Genomic DNA, 19,872 nt, shown 5'->3' on the forward strand with positions numbered 1-19,872 from the left:
TTTTCCTTTTGGAATGAAGACTCCAGTTTATGCAAAGATTGATGGAACAATAAGGAGGGGGTACCAGTGGGATGATTTGGTTTCTTGGAATCTCTGACTGGATGAGACGGTATTACCTTACCCTATGATCTGCAAAGTATACGTTTACTGTACGTTCTGTGCCGTACGTACGTTATACAACTCTCACTAGGGAGAGAAACAAGGATAATAAAGTTTGTGCGGCCAGGAGAATCATTTAAGGGTAAAAATCAGCTCTGCTCGACGAGATGCAAAGCAACAGTAAAGTCGCAACCATTCTTCTCCCTCTCGGTCCATCTGCTGCCAGCCGCAGAAGAGCTCACAGGTATCTACATCCAGCAGGCGTGATATGTTGAGCCCTCGTTGAATTGGCTCACCATGGTAGACGGAAGACGGAATAGCTCGGACCACTTGGAGTCGGAAAGCGCCTGGGAATAAGGGGTTTCCAGAGGCTGAAACGCAGGGGCTTGGTATTGAACAATAAGAATGCCGGTTATCGGGATATTGTAGCCACGTGGAAAGAGATACCTTGTACGAAAGAGGAAAAGGTATGATGTCACGTTTAGTCGGACCCTCCACTTTACCTGTTCAACCTGTTCACCAGTACTCACCCTTCTTCGCCCAACGAAAGCGACGCGCAATTGCCATCAAGAGATAAGATAAACAATCGTACCTGATCCCTCTCGTCCATTGCATACCGGAACAGACAGTACATCGATCTGTTGTTGGCAGTCACCAAAAAAGTCAAAGAAGAAGTCAAAAACCAACAAACAAGCGAACAAGCAAGATGGCAAGTTCGAAATGGGTTCCATTGGAAGCGTCCCCCGATGTAAGTCCAGAATTTCGCTTGTTGAGATGTCTGTATCTATACTCGAGTCTACCTTCTCAGTAGCTAAAAAGGAGTGCTGTCATCGATACTCCTCTCGGATAAGCCAACGCTCCACTTGCTCACTTTCACTCATGTGACAGGTATTCAACGCATGGTCCGAACCCTTGGGTTTACCTAAATCATTGACGTTCCAAGACCTATTCTCGCTCGATGCCGAATTCCTGCAATTCATACCTAAACCACATAAAGCGGTACTACTCCTCTTCCCATCCAGGGGAAAGCTGCATGACGAGCGAGCGCGAGAAGAGAAAGATGGTGAGGGGGTCTGGAAGGGTGAAGGTGTATGGTGGATCAAGCAGACTGTGCGTTATCACCAAGACTCAATTATCCCATCCTGCCTTCGATCTTCATCTATCATCGGTATTCTGCTTCTCACATTCTTCTCCACCTGGATTTTCTCGGTGGTGTGACTGTTTGAATCACCCAAACATCCAAGCTGATCAATCCACCTATGATACACAGATCCCAAATGCATGCGGCTCGATAGGCCTCTTACACGCCCTCCTGAATTTACCTGAGAAGGGTCCGGACGCTTTGGACCCAGATTCACAATTGATGAGATTCAAATCCGCTTCTTTACCTCTTGCGCGTGAGTATCGACTCCTGATTCGCGAGATTCGCGATCATTGAAGCATCATGACAATCAATATCCGTTGACAGCCCTCAGTCTCCAAGAGGAAGGATGATAAGGCTGACTTATCATACACTATCTAGCGCTGGATCGAGCTAAATTGTTGGACGAATCCGATTTCTTCTCCGAAGCGCACTTATCAGCCTCTCAATCTGGTCAATCGTCTATCCCCGAAGACCTCGACGTAGATGCACACTTTATAGCGTTCGTCGAAGCGTACAACGAGAAGGGGTGAGTTCATCTGATTTTACAGTATGATCTAAGACCACTGAGTGCAATATACACTCTTACCCGTAAACTGCAACTGCGCGCGGCTCCTTCGTTACAACTGAGCTGAATGATCATTCCTTGCATCCCGATCTAGGGAGAAACGAATTGTCGAGCTAGATGGCGGCAGGGAAGCGCCCTTCGATAGAGGACAGAGTAATGATTTCTTAGCTGTAAGTCGAATTTGCCGTACAAGCTGTGATCCAGCTACATTGCTTGTTCGACTGGTCATACTTTTGCTACTTGCTGTTTGGTGTTTGGCGTTTGGCTGATATGCAAGCCCCCTCGCTGTTTTCATCTTCCGCCGGTATAGGACGTAGCGAAGGTCGTACAGGAAAAGTACTTTGACAGAGCAGAGGGAGATACCAATTTCAATATGATCGTCCTAGCCGGGCAGCCTGAGGATTGATCAGCCCAGGCGAAGCGCAATGGAACGGAGAGAAAAGAGAGAGAAGAGAAGAAAGCGAGGCGGTAAGCTGTGCTGTGCTGAAAAAGAGCTGCCAGGTCAATAATATCAAAGCCAGGTGCTTTCTGAGAAGAGACCGAGCCCGAGTATGTGTATGGTGAAGGTGAATATTCACCAGTACTATTACTCCGTATGTATGATATGTACATGTCCATCCAATCAACACAAAATTACATCATATACAGGATCTGTTGATACGACACAAAACACTAAAGACCAAGTCGAAACATGTGAAAGTAATACAAATGATATACCACCAGAGGACAAGCAGAAAATGAAAGAGAAGGAATCAACCCAAAGTGATTAAGAGATGTATACTTTCCTCAATCTCGAGAAAGCACATGGATCCCTCGTTCTCGGACAAGTGACCACATCGAAATTAGCATCGGCCATTTGTCGTAAAGCCTGAATCGTCGATCGTCGAATCGAGCACAACGGTCGGCGTTTATCAGCCTGAGAAAGCCACAGAGCGAAAAAAGATGAAAAGATACATCTGTATCTGTATGTGTCTATGTTACTCACCTTGGAAGAATACACATATCCATTAGGGAAAGCCATCGGTTCATTCTGACTATCCATAACCTCTCCGCTGATCCTACAGACTATCGTCGAGTTGACATGATGCGAAAACGGTAATTCACTCGCTAGAATCTTCAAATGTTCGTCGCATGTCGGACAATCTATATTTCCCACAGCTCGTTCGGGATGATCATGCAGATCCGCCTTCACTTCTGTATCTGTATCTTTATTCGAGTTTGGATCAACGTCTTCCACTATATCCCCTCCTATCGGCGTGGTTAGGTGTAAGTGGGTATGTGATGAGGGAATCAAGAGCGATTCTAAGTTATGTAATGGTGGGGCGGCTGGTAATAACGGAATATGCTCTGACGTTGAAGTAGTGGTGGAAGACGATCGATTGGACTCCCCTGATGATCGCCCTCCCCCGACATGAGAATGAGGGCGATGGGGTGCACAAGAAGGTAATTTCAAGGAAGATAATCCCGCGGATAAGGCTAATGATAATACAGGTTGAGAAGGTTGGGCGTAGAGCGTCAAGAAAGTCGAGCGGAATTGATCTCGCACGAGCGTCCAGCGTGATGGATCGTATAGTTTCTGAAGCAATAATATGATCACTGTTCAGCACAGCACACGAGATTCCACTTGGTCTTGAAAACGGAAAGCACGGAATGGAACTCGCTGACTCACCTTGTACACCTCGACACCGGTTTTCTCACCAAAGCTCATCAGAGTCATACCCTGCTGTATCTCGCTCAAGTGGGTAGCAGCCCAAGGAGCAAGATTCTTCCTCGAATAAGCTATCGCTGAGATTATATCTCGCTTCCGGCAAATCTCGATGAATTCTTGTAATCGCAATGCGAATTCTAGGTTATTCTACGTGACACAAGGTGCGCAACGAAGGGCAGGATTAGCGAGATCCATCCGATGGTCACGCCACCCTACTCATCCTACTTAACGCTAAGACTGCAAGAGTCTCCTTCCTGTCGATGCGGAGTGATCCCACTCACCTTGGTCTTCTTCAACGTCCCTCGATTCTCACCACACCATGCCAAGGCCTCCGCACACGAATGATTCTCTATCAATGCACGCTCGATCTTGCTAAGTTCCGCAAACAACTTGATGTCTACCAATGGCTGCTCCTCTTTGTCAGCTCAAGCTGGTACAATCACGGGACATGGTTGAATTCTAAAACAGCTCACTTCGATATTCTGCTTCTTAGCTAGGGCTTCAGCCGTTTTTAGGCGTCCCGTACGTAGTAGATAATCCACGATATACCGGTCGAGGGTCGCGTCGAACGTGAGAAGTGACTGTTGTTTTGGTTCTCTGCGAACATGCCAATATTCGGGCAGGACATTGTCAGTCGGCAAACCCAGATCTTACACATCAGAAAACTTCAGAAAGACCTACGAGGTGGGCGTGATGGACCCCTCGGCTTCTCCATCTCCATCTAGCTCCATCTTAGCCTCACTCCCATTTGTGTTCTCTCCGGAAGTCTCCTCATTCTTAGCTTCTTTGCTCGACCCATTATTCATACTTCCCCTTTCCCGCTGCTCGGACGCAGTGGAGACGGTCAGCTTGTTCAAATATTCTAGCCTCGATCTGAGCGGGGTTGGTTCTCGAGCATTCGGTTGGATATCATCGAGCTGTTTCATAATAATCAGCAGCGTTCTATAGAGCAGTGTAGCGTTATCGTAAACGGCTGGACATCAATGCTGACCTTTCTCTTGAGCCCCTTTGCTCGATCACCGACCTGATCCAACTTATTGACTAGACTTTGCCGTCCTTCCTCACTTGATGAAGAGGCATTCAATGACTTGACCATACTTTGCAAAGCGACCTAAATACAGACAGATACAGACGCCCTAATTGTCAGCTGATCCAACAAAAGATGGGTTACCAATTATCAGCTGTACGTACAGACACGGCATTGAAGTCTTTCTCCACTTGTCTCTGGGCTGAACGATGTGATCGCCGGAGCAATTCGTACGGTGTCTATGTAGATCATAGACCCAGAACATCATCAGCATACTGGTCCGCTATTTTGTAGGGAGGCGGTGATTGAGACTCGCCCTGATCAATGGTTCTTCTAGGATCAACGCTCCATTCGTCGAAGTGGGCGTTCTGGCCATTGTGCGCCGCTTGGTCTAATGATTGGGTTTGGGCAAAAGGGGGACGAATCTTCTATCGCTACTGGTATGCACTAGGCGGTGGTCACGGATTAGTGCTTGTCGACTTGATGGCTTGAAGCGATATTCTAAGTGACCTCCTCAGGCAAGTGGGTTCCGTTTGCGTGCTATATGATACGAGTTGTGTGCAAGATAGCAAGTGATCTGTGTGACGACCGAGACCGGATGACTGACTGAATCAGCCGGTGATAAGCGTGACACTGTAATCAGGCACACTTCATACCTCGATGTATGAGGCTGATATCCGCGCAAACTGTTATCGATATGAGCAGCTCCTTTCGTGATGCATGTATTGCTGTATTTGCACCAAGAGAACCTCAGATTGGTATTCTCACATCAACATCATTGAAGACCTCATCTTGTTTAGCCGGAGTGATCCATACCACCCAAATCAAGATGACGATCAGATTGGACTATACAGTTCCGCAGAACAAGTGAGCTATACGTTAATAGCCCCAGTACGGTATCTTCTAGGCTCAAGGCTGATGACGTTGCTCATTGCAAAAGAAATACCTCGATACCGAATCCACCAGGCTATCTCCCTCCGACGTCCGCTAAACAACTATCAAAGGTGAGCCTGTTCACTGGCGACAACAAATCCGCTCCAATTTTTGAAGTCGGGTTCATCTGTCTTGTCAATGCGTTATTGACTAACTCCCATACTGATTTCTTTGAACAGACAGCTCAACCCGATTCAGATGCACTGATCAAACAGAACCGGAAATCCACCGAGCTGAAATTGCGAAGAGCATGGGACTTGGCTCTAGCGTGAGGGTCCTATCCTACACACAATCCTTCTCTCTCTTCTCTGCAAATACTGACTGACGGATATGTTGGTTTTTACATGACTGGATTTCGCTCGCTCGCTCATTACACAGCCCAGCAAAGTCACTCCCGATGCAAGCTATAATGTTATATTTCTCCGGGTCAGGTATCCAGATTTTCTCGTTGGGAATGATCTTCATGCTTCTTACTGGACCCATAACGGCTGTCTTTAACATCTTCAAGGGTGAGTCTTGCTATAGGGAAGTGTGATCACATCGCTCTTATGTCCACTGTCACGGTCACCCGAAAATTCTTCCTTCCGACTCGCCGACTCGAGAAGGACCCGCTGATTGAGCTGACCTGGGTTGAATAAACCTTCGCTTTGTCTCAATCAGCTTTCGAATCTCTTCGACCGACTCTATCCACCACCACCACCTTATCAGGAACCAAGAAAGCAAGTGATTTACAAAACGCTGAGCCGTCTTATGGGCCTTTGGCTATGCCCATGATAGCTTATATAGCATGTCAAGGATTAGTGTAAGTCCTAAGTCTCTGCCCTCGCTTTGGCACCTCTTCATGATCAGATGCAAATGATCCCTTATAATCTGATGTCGGCTGATTCTATTTGCTCGTGTCTCGTTCAGCCTTGCTCTGGGATTATGGAAATGCTCTACGATGGGTATATTACCGACAGGTAGTGGTGATTGGCTGCATTTCGAGACACGATTAGATGTGAGTGAACCGGCCGTCTGTCTTCAACCCTTGATCCCTAATTCATGGTCGAATCACTTGACCACACTATCACGAATCCACCAAAATGCTGACAACGAACGCATTTACAGCCGCCAGAATGGTCATCTACCAGATTACTCTCCTTGGGTTAAATCACTTTTCGGATATAGACTTTACGCAGGTCCGACTGATTGATGCAAATGTGCTACATGTGAATGGTATGCTACTATGAGGGGTATCGCGCATTGACGCTTATTTCACTACAACACAAAAAAAGATCCAAAGGGCCAGACAGTGCTGTGACTGATTTTCAACATCGATCCCTGCGTTTCTCCCCTTCTCAATGAGCCCATGTCTTTCTCGAGATAATCATATGCTCTGCGAGGCATTATTGATATCTTCCAATACCTCCTGACTATTGCCAGACAGATCACCTGTACTCCCTTGCCCGTTTCCATTCCCATTCCCGTTCCCGTTCCCATTCCCAGCTTTGCCTTTGGTCGGTGGTATATACTCGCCCACTTTCTCATAAAAAAGCATAAACACCGCTCCTCTACTTTCGTATAACGCTTCTTCGCCCACTTCCTCCACATCGGCATCACTGATCCTCAACCATCCTTTTCCCGGTATTTTACTCTCTATACCCTCTCGCACTTGTCCAAAGTATAAACACGATTCACAATGACATCCATCCGGGCAAGACTTGTTCGTCTTACTCGGTTTACACCAATTCCCTTCTTGGCCTTTTGCAGTAGCTGCTGAAGATGGAGACGGTGACAGGAAAGGAGACGGCTTTCTTCTTAGACATATATAATGTCCAGAAGAATGGGTATATCCATAATGAAGAATTACAGATTCTAATCTGTACAATATCTTCTTTCGGCGTTCTTTGATCTTAATCTGATCACGGTCGTGCATATGTCCATTCACTTGAGGTTGATGATGATTGCGAGAGGTAATTCCATTCACCAATGTTGAAGTCGAAGAACCGAATGTAGACGACGACGAGGTTGAAGCCGCAGTAGACCCATCTGATCCATCCTTTCCCTCCGATTTCCAAATATCGTTCGAAACAAAGCGCGTCAAATCCAAAATCATCGGGAAATTCACTCGGGCAGTCTTCTTCAACACCGATCCATAAGGCGTGAACTCCGACCGTATAAATAACAATCTCAACGTCCGCGGTGTTCTAGTCAATACACTCTGTCGAATCGAGTTCGTTTTGCTCAATTGCCATTTAATTGGTATCGGTGCTGTCCCATCTAATTTCGTTTGGAATTGAGCCGGATCGAGGAAAGGTTCATTGAAATTCGAAATCACGTTTGAAGAAACCATGTCTTCTAATCGAGCCGTCACTCGTCGAGCATCCCTAGCTCGCTTCTTGCGGGAATTCGTCATTTTTTCTTCTTGCGTCGTCGGTGTTGTACTCGCAGAGGTGGAAGTTGAAAGACCTTCCAAAGCTGAAAATGAGGTTGCGCCTATTAGTGATGATGTCGATGGGGATGCCGATGAGGAAGTATGACCGTTTTTTGCCGCAACTTTCTGTAATTTTTGAGCATTTGCATCTGGGACCGATGATAGTCTCTCAACTTCACTTTGATAATGCGCCAAAGTAAGCCGCAAGGAGCATGATTCGCACGTTACGTCGGATAGGTATTCGGGTGCAAGGTATTCCGCTATACAAGAGTCAAGCGTAACGTCACCCTGCATCACAGATCAAAAGGATGTCAGCACATGGACACCCCAGATTGACTCACTCTAACCATGCACTCTGTGCGGTCTTAGGACTAGGAGATCCACTCACATGTAATGGAATGGGCAATTCCATCCCTCCAACCAGATCCATCCTGACCTCTGTCTCCCATCCGCAGCGCTGACACGTCCGCCGACGGGCCATCAGTCCTTCCCAAGGCTGAGCCATGCCTCTAATTTTCCTTCTCTTATCTTTGCCTTCAACATCCTCGCTGATTTTTCGTCTGTTCGCGTACTTCTGCAAGGACAGTATGTCGCCTAGCCCTTTCAATCTGGCTATCTCAGTTGCGACTTTGACTGCTTCGTCCGATACTGCTTCTGCCAACACCACGAAAAGCTCGTGGGCGTCTTGTTGTTCCCTCGTAGACAGTAGTCGCCTGATCTGTGGTAGAGGGTGTAATGCTTGTAATAGAGCATGAGGACGCAGTGCGAGAGGCGGGCGGGCGTGGGGAGTATTTAGATCTACAAGTCCCTCACGAAACATTAGCCTTATACCTTATTCCAACCGCATTGCAAGCTTTTACAGAGCAGGATGAATCCACTCACCACGAATGACATCCAAGAGACTGTCTGTGACGGGAGTAGGAGTATCCGACTCAATGGCTAGTTCCACTATTTTCTCCAGGTTGTCCACAAGAGAAGTTATAGATGCGAATGCCTAAGTAGTAGATATCAGCATTGATCCTATGACGATCTTGAGAAAGAAAGCCGTGCAGGGATGATACTCACTTGTAGTACGGAGTTCATGTAGCACAGAGTGCCAGAGAGATTGACCATGCCCGGGAAATGGTCATTCGAGTCTACGTGAGATAACAAGTCAGTCAATCAGTCATGATGATGACGATTAGGACTAGCAAGCATACCTCTGAAAGCATGACCATTCACATTTCCATTTTCCACTCTGCGTCGCCGCCTCCTAATTTTCCTCTCGCTGTCCAGAGGTATATTCTCCACTTTACCTGACGAACTTTCGCCTCCTCCCAGCCAGCTGCTTAAACCAAGAATCATGCCAACCAATTCTATATACGCTTGATGTAGCAAGACAAGAATGCCGCGAAGTAGCTCATCAAGTGGCCAAGGGGATGATCGCACTAACAGACCCAGTATTGATGATGATGAACCCGCTTGCGAATCGGACCACTGATCCAGTGAAGCTCGAGCGATATTTGGTGTTACTTCCTCGTCTGATGAGTATGGTATATCTGACGTAGGGGTTTCCTGAGGGTCTGAATACAGATCAAGGTGTTCGTGTTGAGGAGGACTTGAGTCGTTGTGATCTCTATTTGCTACTGGTGTGTTATTATGGTCGGATGTTGGTATTATAGATTGCGCCGTAGCTATTATATTATTTTGTGCGCCGGAGGAGGATTTGGAGGACTTGGTTTTACGTTTCCTCATCGCATCTCGCTCGGTCAGGATTTTTTGAATCCTATCTTGCCGTCGAATGCAGGAGGTACAACTCCTGCTTTAGGTTGGGTGCTTGATGTTTCGCGAAGGTGTGAAAGGAATTTTGCGACATAGAACAGTTGGTCAACACGGGGGGAGCTGACAGAAAAGTAGGTGTGATGATGCTGTTTGAAGTGGACATCTGCTCAAACTCCGGCAATTATCGGACACACGTGACAAGTGCTTTGACGCTCCGGTGTTGATGCGTTGATGCAATGACATGAGGATATCAGATTCATCCAGTCTCGTCAGTAGCAATCGTATCAGCATAGCAACCTACAACAGAAGCCCGAAAAACGCTTTCGCCCTCCCGCACATTCCTACATTGCCGACGTCAGTAGCTCAGAAGCAGAGATACGCCTCAAGATGGTCCTTGTCCTTGTCATTGGCGATTTACATATACCGACTCTCACACATGACTTGCCAGCCAAGTTCAAGAAGCTGCTAGTACGTTATATGTACTCCCTCATGCTGCTGCTTTCATCGATGTTTTCCGCTACTACTGGATGACCCGGTCTTGCATTCCAAGCTGACGCTTGATCGCACGTATCAGGTGCCGGGCAAGATAGGGCAGATCATATGCACGGGAAATGTGTGTGACAAAGAGACATATGACTATCTACGGACTATCGCGCCTGAAGTGCATGTAGTCAGAGGAGAGTTTGATGAGGTGAGTCTGAAGCATTGCCACGACTTGCATCAGAGATAAAGCGTCAAGGTAGCCTGCAAACCGCTACAGACAGTGCTCGTCTAATTACTTATTTACCGTAGAATACGCACTTCCCGTTGTCACTTTCGATACCACACCAATCACTCCGCATAGGTGTGGTGCACGGACAGCAGATCGTTCCCGCTGGAGACGCGGACATGCTAGCGGCGCTCGCGAGACAGATGGACGTAGATGTCCTGATAAGTGGAGGAACTCATCGGTAAGCCAAGCGTCCTGTCCTGAGATACAAGTATACCTCACATCCCACCGGTGACGATCATTTTCTTTTTGAAAGGCATCAATCTACTGTCCTGCTCGTGTCGCTACAACACTCTGATGTGCTGACACGATTCTGTATATTAGATTCGAAGCTTTCGAGTTCGAAGGTAGATTCTTCGTGAACCCAGGTTCAGCGACAGGTGCATGGAGTGGTTTATGGAATGGGTCAGTCCCGATGATACTTCTCGCGTGGAATTCGTCACCCCACAATCAATCCGACTGCTTGGCTATCTCTTGAGTAGACCTGAGATGCTGACTGCCAACTTCTGTGCATGCGCTAGGGACGCCACACCGTCATTCGCTCTGATGGACGTCCAAGGTCCAGTTATAGTCACATACGTATATCAATTGGTGGATGGAGAGGTGCGTCAGAATCTACAGTCATATATACGATGACGCATCGAATGTCCGTGTCGGTCGCGATATCGATTTTTGCTGACTGCGTTGGTTCTATCTGCAGGTCAAGGTTGACAAAGTGGAATATCGCCGTCCTGACCCGCCAAAAGACAGTGTCGAAACAGCAGGAGGTGGTCGATCAGAAGTTCCGGCTGGCTGGTAAGCCCCAGATAACCTGGTCAGAGATCTTGTGCACCACACGCGGTCGCAAGACAAAGAGCGGTGTCAAATTGTTGTATATTCACCAAGCTAGAACTCATGTAAACCACATGCGCATCGCCACGAAGGCGCCTCATCATGTTTATCAGACTATCGATGCCCACCATGTGTTCCCAACGTGAGCATCAAGTGCTCCCGAGAAGCCGCACAGCGGGCCGATGTCCCCGTTCAGATTGCCCAGAAGTGCCGGAGATCGTCCTCCACAACGTCGTCATGCCCCAATTGCAGATCGAAGATTACCAGACCATCGTGTCAATCTATGGCTTGAGCGTCAGGCATGATCAGCAGGACATAGCGTGTGAACAAAAGATGGTGTTCTGCTCTGCACATTACTGTCAATCGCCGTGAAGTCGCCATCCATCTTCATCTTGCCTCTGTGGATAATTCCCCGCCAAACCCGGCCTTACATTACTCCGTATTTTCCGCTATAATTCACAGTCGAAGGAGAGTGCGCAATCGATCTAGGTTCATCAGATAAGATACGTGCTCACATGTTACGACATTTGGCGTCCCACTTGTCACGTCGTCATAAACCATTGACTAGTGAGTCGTGTTTCAGAGGGGCTTGACGACGATCGAATCATCGGCACTATTATGACGCCATTTCCGAGCGTTCAAGAATGGAACATCCCCATCTCTTATGACAAGGTACATGCGAAAGATCTCAAACCATAATTTCGCCGAAAACATTCCGTTTCTAACATCAAGTAGATGTAGGCTAATTAGGCCGTCCGGACCTTTCGGGAAAACAGAAATGTTGTGTTACCAGTGGATAGATGTACGACGTTGACAACAGCAAGATCTCGAAACACGTAAAACGGGCTCACAGTCTGGTCAAATAAGGTATGACATATGAGCTCGTTTGCGTAATGGCTGTATCGGATCGCCTTTCATGCATTTTTCGGTACGACGTCTTTGGTCCCAGAGAGACGGAGAAGGAAGATATCTTTCCGGTCGGGATCAAACAAATAAAAGAATGTCGACCACGATCGCTCAGGCTAGGCTGGATGTCGCTCCACATGCAGAAATGCATATTCTGCAACACGTCTGTATATTCTGGACTCTCGCCGTGGTCAGATCAGATGGAGTCGCTCACACCAACTAACAAATTCATCCGGAATGCATCGAAAGAATTCTTCTCAGCTCACCAACGGTTAAAGGCGGTTTTAGCAAAATTGTGGCGTTAAGATGACGACTTGTCATGCTCATGCAGTCAGTAATTTCCCACACCGTTCCCCCAATTCGACCCTTCTCACATGTCATAACTCCCTAGATCTCTGTATACGTACGCAGTATCGGAGATCGCGTATCGGACATCAGTATCATTAGCGTGAGAAGTGCAGTTGTCGGATAGTGACGTTTTGAGCGTAAAGTCTGTGTGGTTCTGTTGAGCTGTGGCACCGTACAGTATTTTGACGAAAGTCATCGATTTGGCCTGATACTGTGGTACAGTAGATCGGTTTTGACGTTGCAATGGGCGTGCCACAGTGGACAGGACGTCGAAATCTGCTGTACTGTTGCGCGACATGGATATAGAGGACGGTGGCATAGCGATTCATCCTCACGAACTCTTGCAGTTGACGAGAGGATCTGTATTCCTGATACCATGCAGTCTCAATCCGCAAAGCTCATTTTCTTCGTGAAAGTCGTGTGAGCATAGCTAATAGACAGCACAGAGGCTCCCATCCCCCACGCTGTGACAGCGAACCACACCGGGTCTGCCTTCTGCAATCTCGCATATGACAATGAATGTCAATTCCGGGACGATCTGAGGAGATGAGGTGATGATCGCTTGTCCAGCTTGTAATGGCAAAGCCATAAAGCAGGTCCGTGATTTGCAAGTGGCCAAGTGACGAGATGAATCAACCATCGTTCTGATTTTCTGCTTAATTTTCGCCGACGTGATTGGCCAACGATTCCGCTTGCTCACTAGGCGCCTCTGCTGAACGGCAGAGCTACGTGCGAATCACCCACACAGGCCAAATTCCTCGTTCTCATGTGAGGCCAGAAGCGGGGTGGAAACACCTGGGGGTAGTCCAACCTTCCCTCATCCAAGTCTGCCGAGAATGGCTGAGGTCGTGGCAGACTCTGTGTGCAACAAGTAGTCGAGAAAGCGCGAGTATGAAGCGACATACTGTAGGAGGCTTCAGCCGCGCTTTGCTGGGTCTCGGTATCGCTCACAACATCTCATGTCCCACTGAGTTCATGTTGGTATCTATCGTGCGAGACCACTGGCCACTCGTCTCGCGATGACGACGATTCTGATCACAGGTGACGATTAGCGAGACGGGTTTCGTCGGCAGAAGGAAGAAGACGCCCACATTTTCCGGGCACATATGCAAAGTGAAACGACGATCTCCAGCGTGCATTTGTCTATGTGAATCATTGAAACATCTGCTGACATAGTCAGAATGGAAGCCCTCGCGCGCATCGTTGCGATCTATTCGATCTGACATGCACTTGCATCTAGTCAATGTGCCAGGTGAGGTGAGTCATATCGTCGCTTAGCGTTGTAACATGCCTCTCCGTTCAGCGGGCAGAACGCCCGATCTGAAGCTGATTCATCACTGTATGTCCTCTGCACTCCTCACTTCAGGGATCAATGCTTCGTCACAACACTCGCTCGTGCTGCTCAACCCACTTGGCTGACACTGCTGTACATAGAGAAATGGGCCGTCGAAAATGCCCTCGCAAGTAGCCTACTCACATAGGCTTGGGCGTAAGATCACTTCACCATCATGAGCAGCTGCTACCACATTCGCCACAGTAGGAATCACCTTTGCGTACCAGCGATCAGGCAGACAGATCGTAAGTCTACACATGTGTCATGAAGCAGCGTGGTCAGCTCCACTTCCACACCTATCAGGTTGTGCATGAGCCACACTTTGATGTCAAATCCGAATTATACCGATATCAAACCTGATCTTTGCCATCCTGTCGAAAATCGGAATAACAGCCGATTCGATGAGCGGGTGAGTGCCTCCCTCTATCAGATCTACGAGAATAGGTAGGGTAGTCGATCAAGTCGTTACCGCCGGTCTATTATTGATCCCCGCTCCGACACGAGCCAAGCAAAGTTCACCGAGTTAACTCGTAATTGATTGAAGAACTTGTTGGTGCTGGCTGCAGCGGATGAGCTGTCCGTGGAGCGGATATAAGGGCAACCGGTAACTTGATTTCGTCTTCTCCCCAAAAGAACGATGGGTTCATAATTCACGTTATGCAGAGGCTAAGGAACGAGCCGGCCCTAGTGAGGGTTGCTTTTTTGACGGTTTACGAGATTTCGAATTGGTGATATCGCCATCAAGTAACCCGCTTTTGTACCTGAAGATCCCCCCTACAGTCACAGTCAGTCACCTCGGTGCCGCGTTACACCCCTTGAAATGCATCAAGGTACATGATAGGACCCCTTGCAAAGCTCGAAAGAGGGCTTGAAAGGTTCAACAGTTTATCACTTCGCCAATCGCCTAAAACTTGTAATTTGCACCTCCCGGTATACAGATCTGCCTATAACAGCAGACTCCCGTCTGAATTTACTACAGGGACAGATGTAGCTCGGAGAGAGAAGAGAGTTGGCCGATACTTTGCATAGCCTGAGGACGTATTCCGTGATACATTTCAAGTTCAGTCGGAATCTGCTGTACAAGGTTTTCGTATATTCGAATTTGAATTTGGAATTGACGCTGAAAAGCTTGTTTTTAAGCATTTTCCAAGGGCGACTGGAGTACGCAAGTAAAATTATAGATCCATTTCGTAATTGACCAACAAAAGTTCAAACCGCAGATCTGATTTTCGTTAAGACATGGATCGGGTTCAGAATTCAGCAAGAAGGGGAAGTCTCCTCCGTTGCTGGCAGCCAGCATCTCAGCCATATGTTCGGCGGTTATCAAAAGGATTAATGCCTGAGGACCAGAAGCGAACAGCAAATACATCCAAGTCGACCCTCGCGGAAATGATCTCGTGTTAAATCCGCTCCCTCAGATTCGGGCTGGCCGGTACCTCGTTCCAGGACAAACAGAGCTCGCTTGCAGATCACATAAAACGATCAGTCATCTGAGGCATGTCAAGAGGACCAGCCGATGGTAAATGATTTACGCCATGAGTTCTGGCTGCACGTGAAGACCCCAATCATACAAGATGATCTGGCTTCGCCTCGCTTGCACTGACGATGCACAGAGGTATGGGGTTGTCACCCTCTTCGCCGTTGAACGCACAAGCACAACTTCGCTAGAAGGAACAAATCCGGGACACTTTCGGGATTGAAATCCGACCAGTTATTCAGGCAAACACCCTGAAAAGGGGTTAACTGTAAATGCTTAAACGATCGACTCGATCGCTTTTTGTTTTTGCGTTTGTGCCACCAATAAACAAACATAATTCACGGCATTGGCTGGGCTGGACGAATACAACACGGATCGTTCTTAGAGCGGCTCTACATGATCTCACTTCTTAGCCTGTTAGTGATAGGTACATGATCAACGTCCACTTTTATTCGTTCGCTTGGCAGATTGCGTCAGCTCGATGAGATGAGATGTAGAACGGTCTCCTATGCTCCACGGACTCCGTGGGCGGAAATGCAATCCATCGAATTGAGACAAGATGGGAGCTGCACTCATCAAACTGTTCAAGCTGTTCAAACGAACTTGTGAGCTTGTGTAGCCGAAAAATCGGATGTAAGCCAACTTTTTTGCATTAGGTATTTCCGAACCGAGACATGCCCGTACTGTTCGTTTTTGGGAATTCGGTTGACTGCGAGACATGGTCATTTGGCTGAGACAGAAAGAACAAACATGGAATAAAAGAACAGATCATTGAACTATCTGGTCAGCGCTTACTTGGCCGAACGCCAAGTTGCAAAACCCATCTCTCTACGGTAGATCTGATGTGTACACAGAGGCATGAGAAAATGGTAAAGACATTTAACCTCCGCAGTTATACCGATAGTTATCCCGTCCTTCCATTGTCGCTCGTCCGTTGTTTACGGCACCAAAACAAGGCAAAGAACGGACAGACGGACGTGGGAACAAACGGATAATCATTTCTGAGTCAAATACGTCGTTGGCGAATTCGATGTGCAGCATGACAAATCGATGGAATCCATCTGTTCGACAAAGAGGTAGAAGATGATACGTGGGAATGGACTACGTGAGCTTCTCAACAGATTACCGTGATCAAGCCACAATTCTGGGACCATGCTTGCATCATCGTCATCGGTTTAAGCGAGAAGTTTGCATCTGTGGAGAAAGACGATTGCTCATTGACGTCTATAAGCGTGTTCATTGGCTAATGACGGTGCATGCGGACCGCTCGCATTAAGTGGGACCTTCTGATCCCGTTTCTTGCTGTTGGAGTCGATCCCGCATTTCGTGCTTGCCCCAGTGAATTGACAACACGACAAGACACGTCGTTACAACACCCCGGTAAGTAGCGGAAAAGCTGATCTCTGAACCCCGACACAGCACTACTACCTCAGATCGAATCTATAGAGCCCCATGACCCCGAGTCTGAGAGACATCACCCATAGAAGAACGATCATGCACCGCGTTGTTGACTTTTCGGAAATGCTGTACCGGACCCACTACTACAGTCGGACCGGCAATTCCTACGCTATGCATTTTTCTACCTCAATTGCCCTTTTGTTACCTGATGTCTCGGACCCTGAGCTTTTTCAACCCCGACGCCAACCGCGAGCGTTGGAGCGATCTAACGATTTCCATCCATTTTCCTCGTACGTTATCGTGGGCGTTAAAGCACTGAAAAATCGTTCCGGGGTTAACGGAATCTAAGGGAACATCTCTCGATGGCCAAGGAACCCTTTGTTACCCTCGTCATGGAAATATCCTTCGAAAGCCCGCTCTGTGACCACGTCGTTTAAATCGACTTGTTCCCTCATTCGGTGACGTTACCCCCTTTCCCCCCTTCCCAGTGCGATCTAAACTCTGCTTTTGTTGGTTAGCAGGAATAACGATTTCTGGCGGTCCCTTTTATCCGGTTTCTAATTAACTAAACTTGCATCGGATTGGGGCAAGGCAAAGCAGGTCATCGGTTGTACTTTTCTTTTTGACCTGACATGTCAATCGGAAAATAAGGATGAAGAAGAAGGGTTGTTTCCATTCGCCTTAAAACCGCATGCATCCGAGGTTGGTTTCCGATCCTCCGTATTTTGCCCAGCTTGTCCTTTTGACTACCGAGACACAAGACAAATAAAGAGAGACATCACCACACAAGCACCACCGTAGTTGGAGAGAGAACATGACTTTGACATGACATGAGTCGATCACCGATATCTTGTTTTCCCTTAAACAGCGCACCAACGCATTGGTAGGTGGGTTAGAAGGATCGGTTCGCCCGAATCAACGGGATAAATAAGTCCAGTAGTTCTTTTAGATAGTTCTTAGAGCCGGTATAAGTGTCCGATCGTACAATACCCAATAACGGGCTGGATATAACCGCCCATCCTTGCACCCTAAAAAACCTTCCAATAACACCAATCTGGTTTATAAAGAAAGACCCGACCGACCCCCTCCCTCTTTAACACTTTCCGACTCCCTAACAATACATAAAACAATCAACATCGTTGATCATTATATCATTGATCTTCTTTACTTGACTCGACGTTTACGCTTTGCGCACAGACATTAGAAGGATCAGTATCGACACTCAGGAAGTCATAGCCAGATTCAGGTAGATCAAGATCAAATCGACTCCACCACTCGGAAAGAACATTAGTCGAAAATCTAAAAAACAAAGTTACGCATACGCTCGCGCGGCACACCCGACTCGTACTAGTTCATGCAGATCGCCATTCCAGTGACCAACATCGTTCACACGCATACATATCTTGCTATCCCCATTGCATAGTCATTCGCCAACATCAAGAATACCATTGCTCACCATCGCAATACACATCTTGATTTAAATGGAAAGCGGCAACAGATCGAGTGAAAAGGTGAGTTGATCTTGGTCAGCGTCATTTGTCCATTTCTTGGGAAAAATTCCTGCCGCGCCGAATCGTCTTTGACTTGCGTACTACCTACCTCACATTCCATTCCTCCTTTTATTGTGATTAATCGGTCCTATTTCTCTTGTCATTCCTTTGGATCTTGAATTCCAGCCCTTCATACTATCATGCTGCTCGAGCAATCAATCATAACCATATTGGTGTTGTTATTCATTCGTATCCGTGGGGAGGTGATGATCGCATGAACATTAGATTTGCTTTCTTGTCGTTACTCGCGTTTGCGGGCCGGTGGGGATCAATCGGTGTATCATTGTGTATTGTTGTTGTTTGATGCGTTCTTAGCGGGATAGGGGGTTTAAGCGATTATCGTACCTTGTTGTTTCCTCTTTCTGGTCAAAGCGTATCAATCAGATTCCCTTTTCACCTCGTTTTTTTCACTTTCACCCATAACATCTCTAGTCTCGTTCCTATGCGAAACACAATCTTGGCTCTGATTTTAGCTTCAATCACTGTCAATCCCATGTCTCAACTTTCATTCTTCTTTTTTCTGGTTGTGATCAACCGGATCTGCCGGGATCAGGGATTCTAGCCGATTCAGATGACCTAATCTTCTCGGTCATGATCACTTCCATCATGATGTACAGCATTGTTCATCTTTGATGGCATGTTATCGTGTTGTGATAGATATGGATGAATCGCGCACGGGGACTCCTTTCGGCCGGGACCACCCTGGTCTAGCGGACCTCGTGTAATATTTGTCCTTTTCCCCACTTAACATGGTTTGATTTGTGATCATACGTTACCCTCCTTTACGGTGTTTTACATGCGAATACAGCGCTTTTTATGATAGTGATGGTTCGGAATATGTGTGTGTGTATTGTTGATGGTGTACGTGGGGGAGTCATATATGAAAAAGAGAAAGAAGTAATCTAGCGAGTCATCAGTGTCCGATTGAAGGTTGTGGGTTGTGAGGCGTGGTCATGGGAATCATTTGACGCTATGGGACTGTCATCCATCATTCACTATTCCATGCTTATTGGGGTTATTATCGCTTTGACAACAACGCCTCAACCATCATCCTGCATCTAACCCCCTTTCCTCTTTTTGCTACTCTTCGCTCTTATTCTTTTTCTTATTTAAGTCGCTTCATCTTGACTGCCGTTCGTCCGCCGCTTGGCATCCCGTTATTTTATCACCGTCCTCTTTTCTTTTTCTTTCACCTGGAGACTTACTTCACCCTTATTATCAATTATCAGCCGAAGCTGCCGGCCGTGGACGTTATACGTACATCACTCTTAGATATCGTTTGACGTCTCAGTTATGCTTTGAATTATCTTCAGACATACTCTATTCTACACTAGCCTTGAAAGTCAAATTTGATTCTCATCAACTAGTTCCCGCTGGCCTTTTTAACATTCGATCTCGCCATCAGTTCCTCTTTTATCGTCGTCCTCTTGCCACCCTTTTTATCATCGACGATCGGCCGCGTATCTTCCCATCATGTCTCGTCTACTCCCCGTGAGATACATAAATAACGTAGCCTGGTCATCCAATACTGACTCGATTGCTCTTTTCTTCCCATCACCAGCTTATTCGAAAATCGTCAGCCTACCCCGAACCAATATCTTCTGCTTCCT

At 47.2% G+C, this 19,872-nt stretch overlaps 5 protein-coding genes across 5 annotated transcripts; 3 read left to right on the forward strand and 2 right to left on the reverse strand.

Annotated features, from left to right (window-relative positions):
- Positions 1-805: 805 nt before the first annotated feature.
- I303_104458 (uncharacterized protein) lies at positions 806-2,214 on the forward strand (the record flags this gene model as incomplete). Its single annotated transcript, XM_018407862.1, has 6 exons — positions 806-847; positions 988-1,209; positions 1,370-1,496; positions 1,622-1,769; positions 1,903-1,978; positions 2,119-2,214. 6 exons carry the CDS (start codon positions 806-808, stop codon positions 2,212-2,214), a joined length of 711 nt encoding a protein of 236 aa, XP_018263073.1.
- Positions 2,215-2,574: 360 nt separating this feature from the next.
- Positions 2,575-4,919, reverse strand: I303_104459 (uncharacterized protein; the record flags this gene model as incomplete). The annotated part of the gene is made up of 9 exons (XM_065968964.1): positions 2,575-2,676; positions 2,794-3,384; positions 3,478-3,663; positions 3,798-3,923; positions 3,990-4,113; positions 4,198-4,433; positions 4,508-4,627; positions 4,708-4,782; positions 4,860-4,919. 9 exons carry the CDS (start codon positions 4,917-4,919, stop codon positions 2,575-2,577), a joined length of 1,620 nt encoding a protein of 539 aa, XP_065825036.1.
- A 453-nt stretch (positions 4,920-5,372) lies between these two features.
- On the forward strand, positions 5,373-6,625 carry I303_104460 (uncharacterized protein; the record flags this gene model as incomplete). The annotated part of the gene is made up of 7 exons (XM_018407860.1): positions 5,373-5,410; positions 5,484-5,547; positions 5,656-5,744; positions 5,855-5,985; positions 6,137-6,278; positions 6,386-6,473; positions 6,584-6,625. The coding sequence occupies 7 exons, from the start codon at positions 5,373-5,375 to the stop codon at positions 6,623-6,625; spliced, it is 594 nt and encodes a 197-aa protein (XP_018263071.1).
- A 217-nt stretch (positions 6,626-6,842) lies between these two features.
- Positions 6,843-9,623, reverse strand: I303_104461 (uncharacterized protein; the record flags this gene model as incomplete). Its single annotated transcript, XM_018407859.1, has 5 exons — positions 6,843-8,177; positions 8,278-8,687; positions 8,772-8,883; positions 8,955-9,025; positions 9,089-9,623. 5 exons carry the CDS (start codon positions 9,621-9,623, stop codon positions 6,843-6,845), a joined length of 2,463 nt encoding a protein of 820 aa, XP_018263070.1.
- Positions 9,624-10,037: 414 nt separating this feature from the next.
- I303_104462 (uncharacterized protein) lies at positions 10,038-11,218 on the forward strand (the record flags this gene model as incomplete). The annotated part of the gene is made up of 6 exons (XM_018407858.1): positions 10,038-10,118; positions 10,225-10,341; positions 10,443-10,600; positions 10,744-10,824; positions 10,941-11,022; positions 11,120-11,218. The coding sequence occupies 6 exons, from the start codon at positions 10,038-10,040 to the stop codon at positions 11,216-11,218; spliced, it is 618 nt and encodes a 205-aa protein (XP_018263069.1).
- Between the last annotated feature and the right edge of the window lie 8,654 nt (positions 11,219-19,872).

The sequence above is a fragment of the Kwoniella dejecticola genome, chromosome 5 (genome assembly GCF_000512565.2).
Source record: "Kwoniella dejecticola CBS 10117 chromosome 5, complete sequence".
NCBI classification, from domain to species: domain Eukaryota; kingdom Fungi; phylum Basidiomycota; class Tremellomycetes; order Tremellales; family Cryptococcaceae; genus Kwoniella; species Kwoniella dejecticola.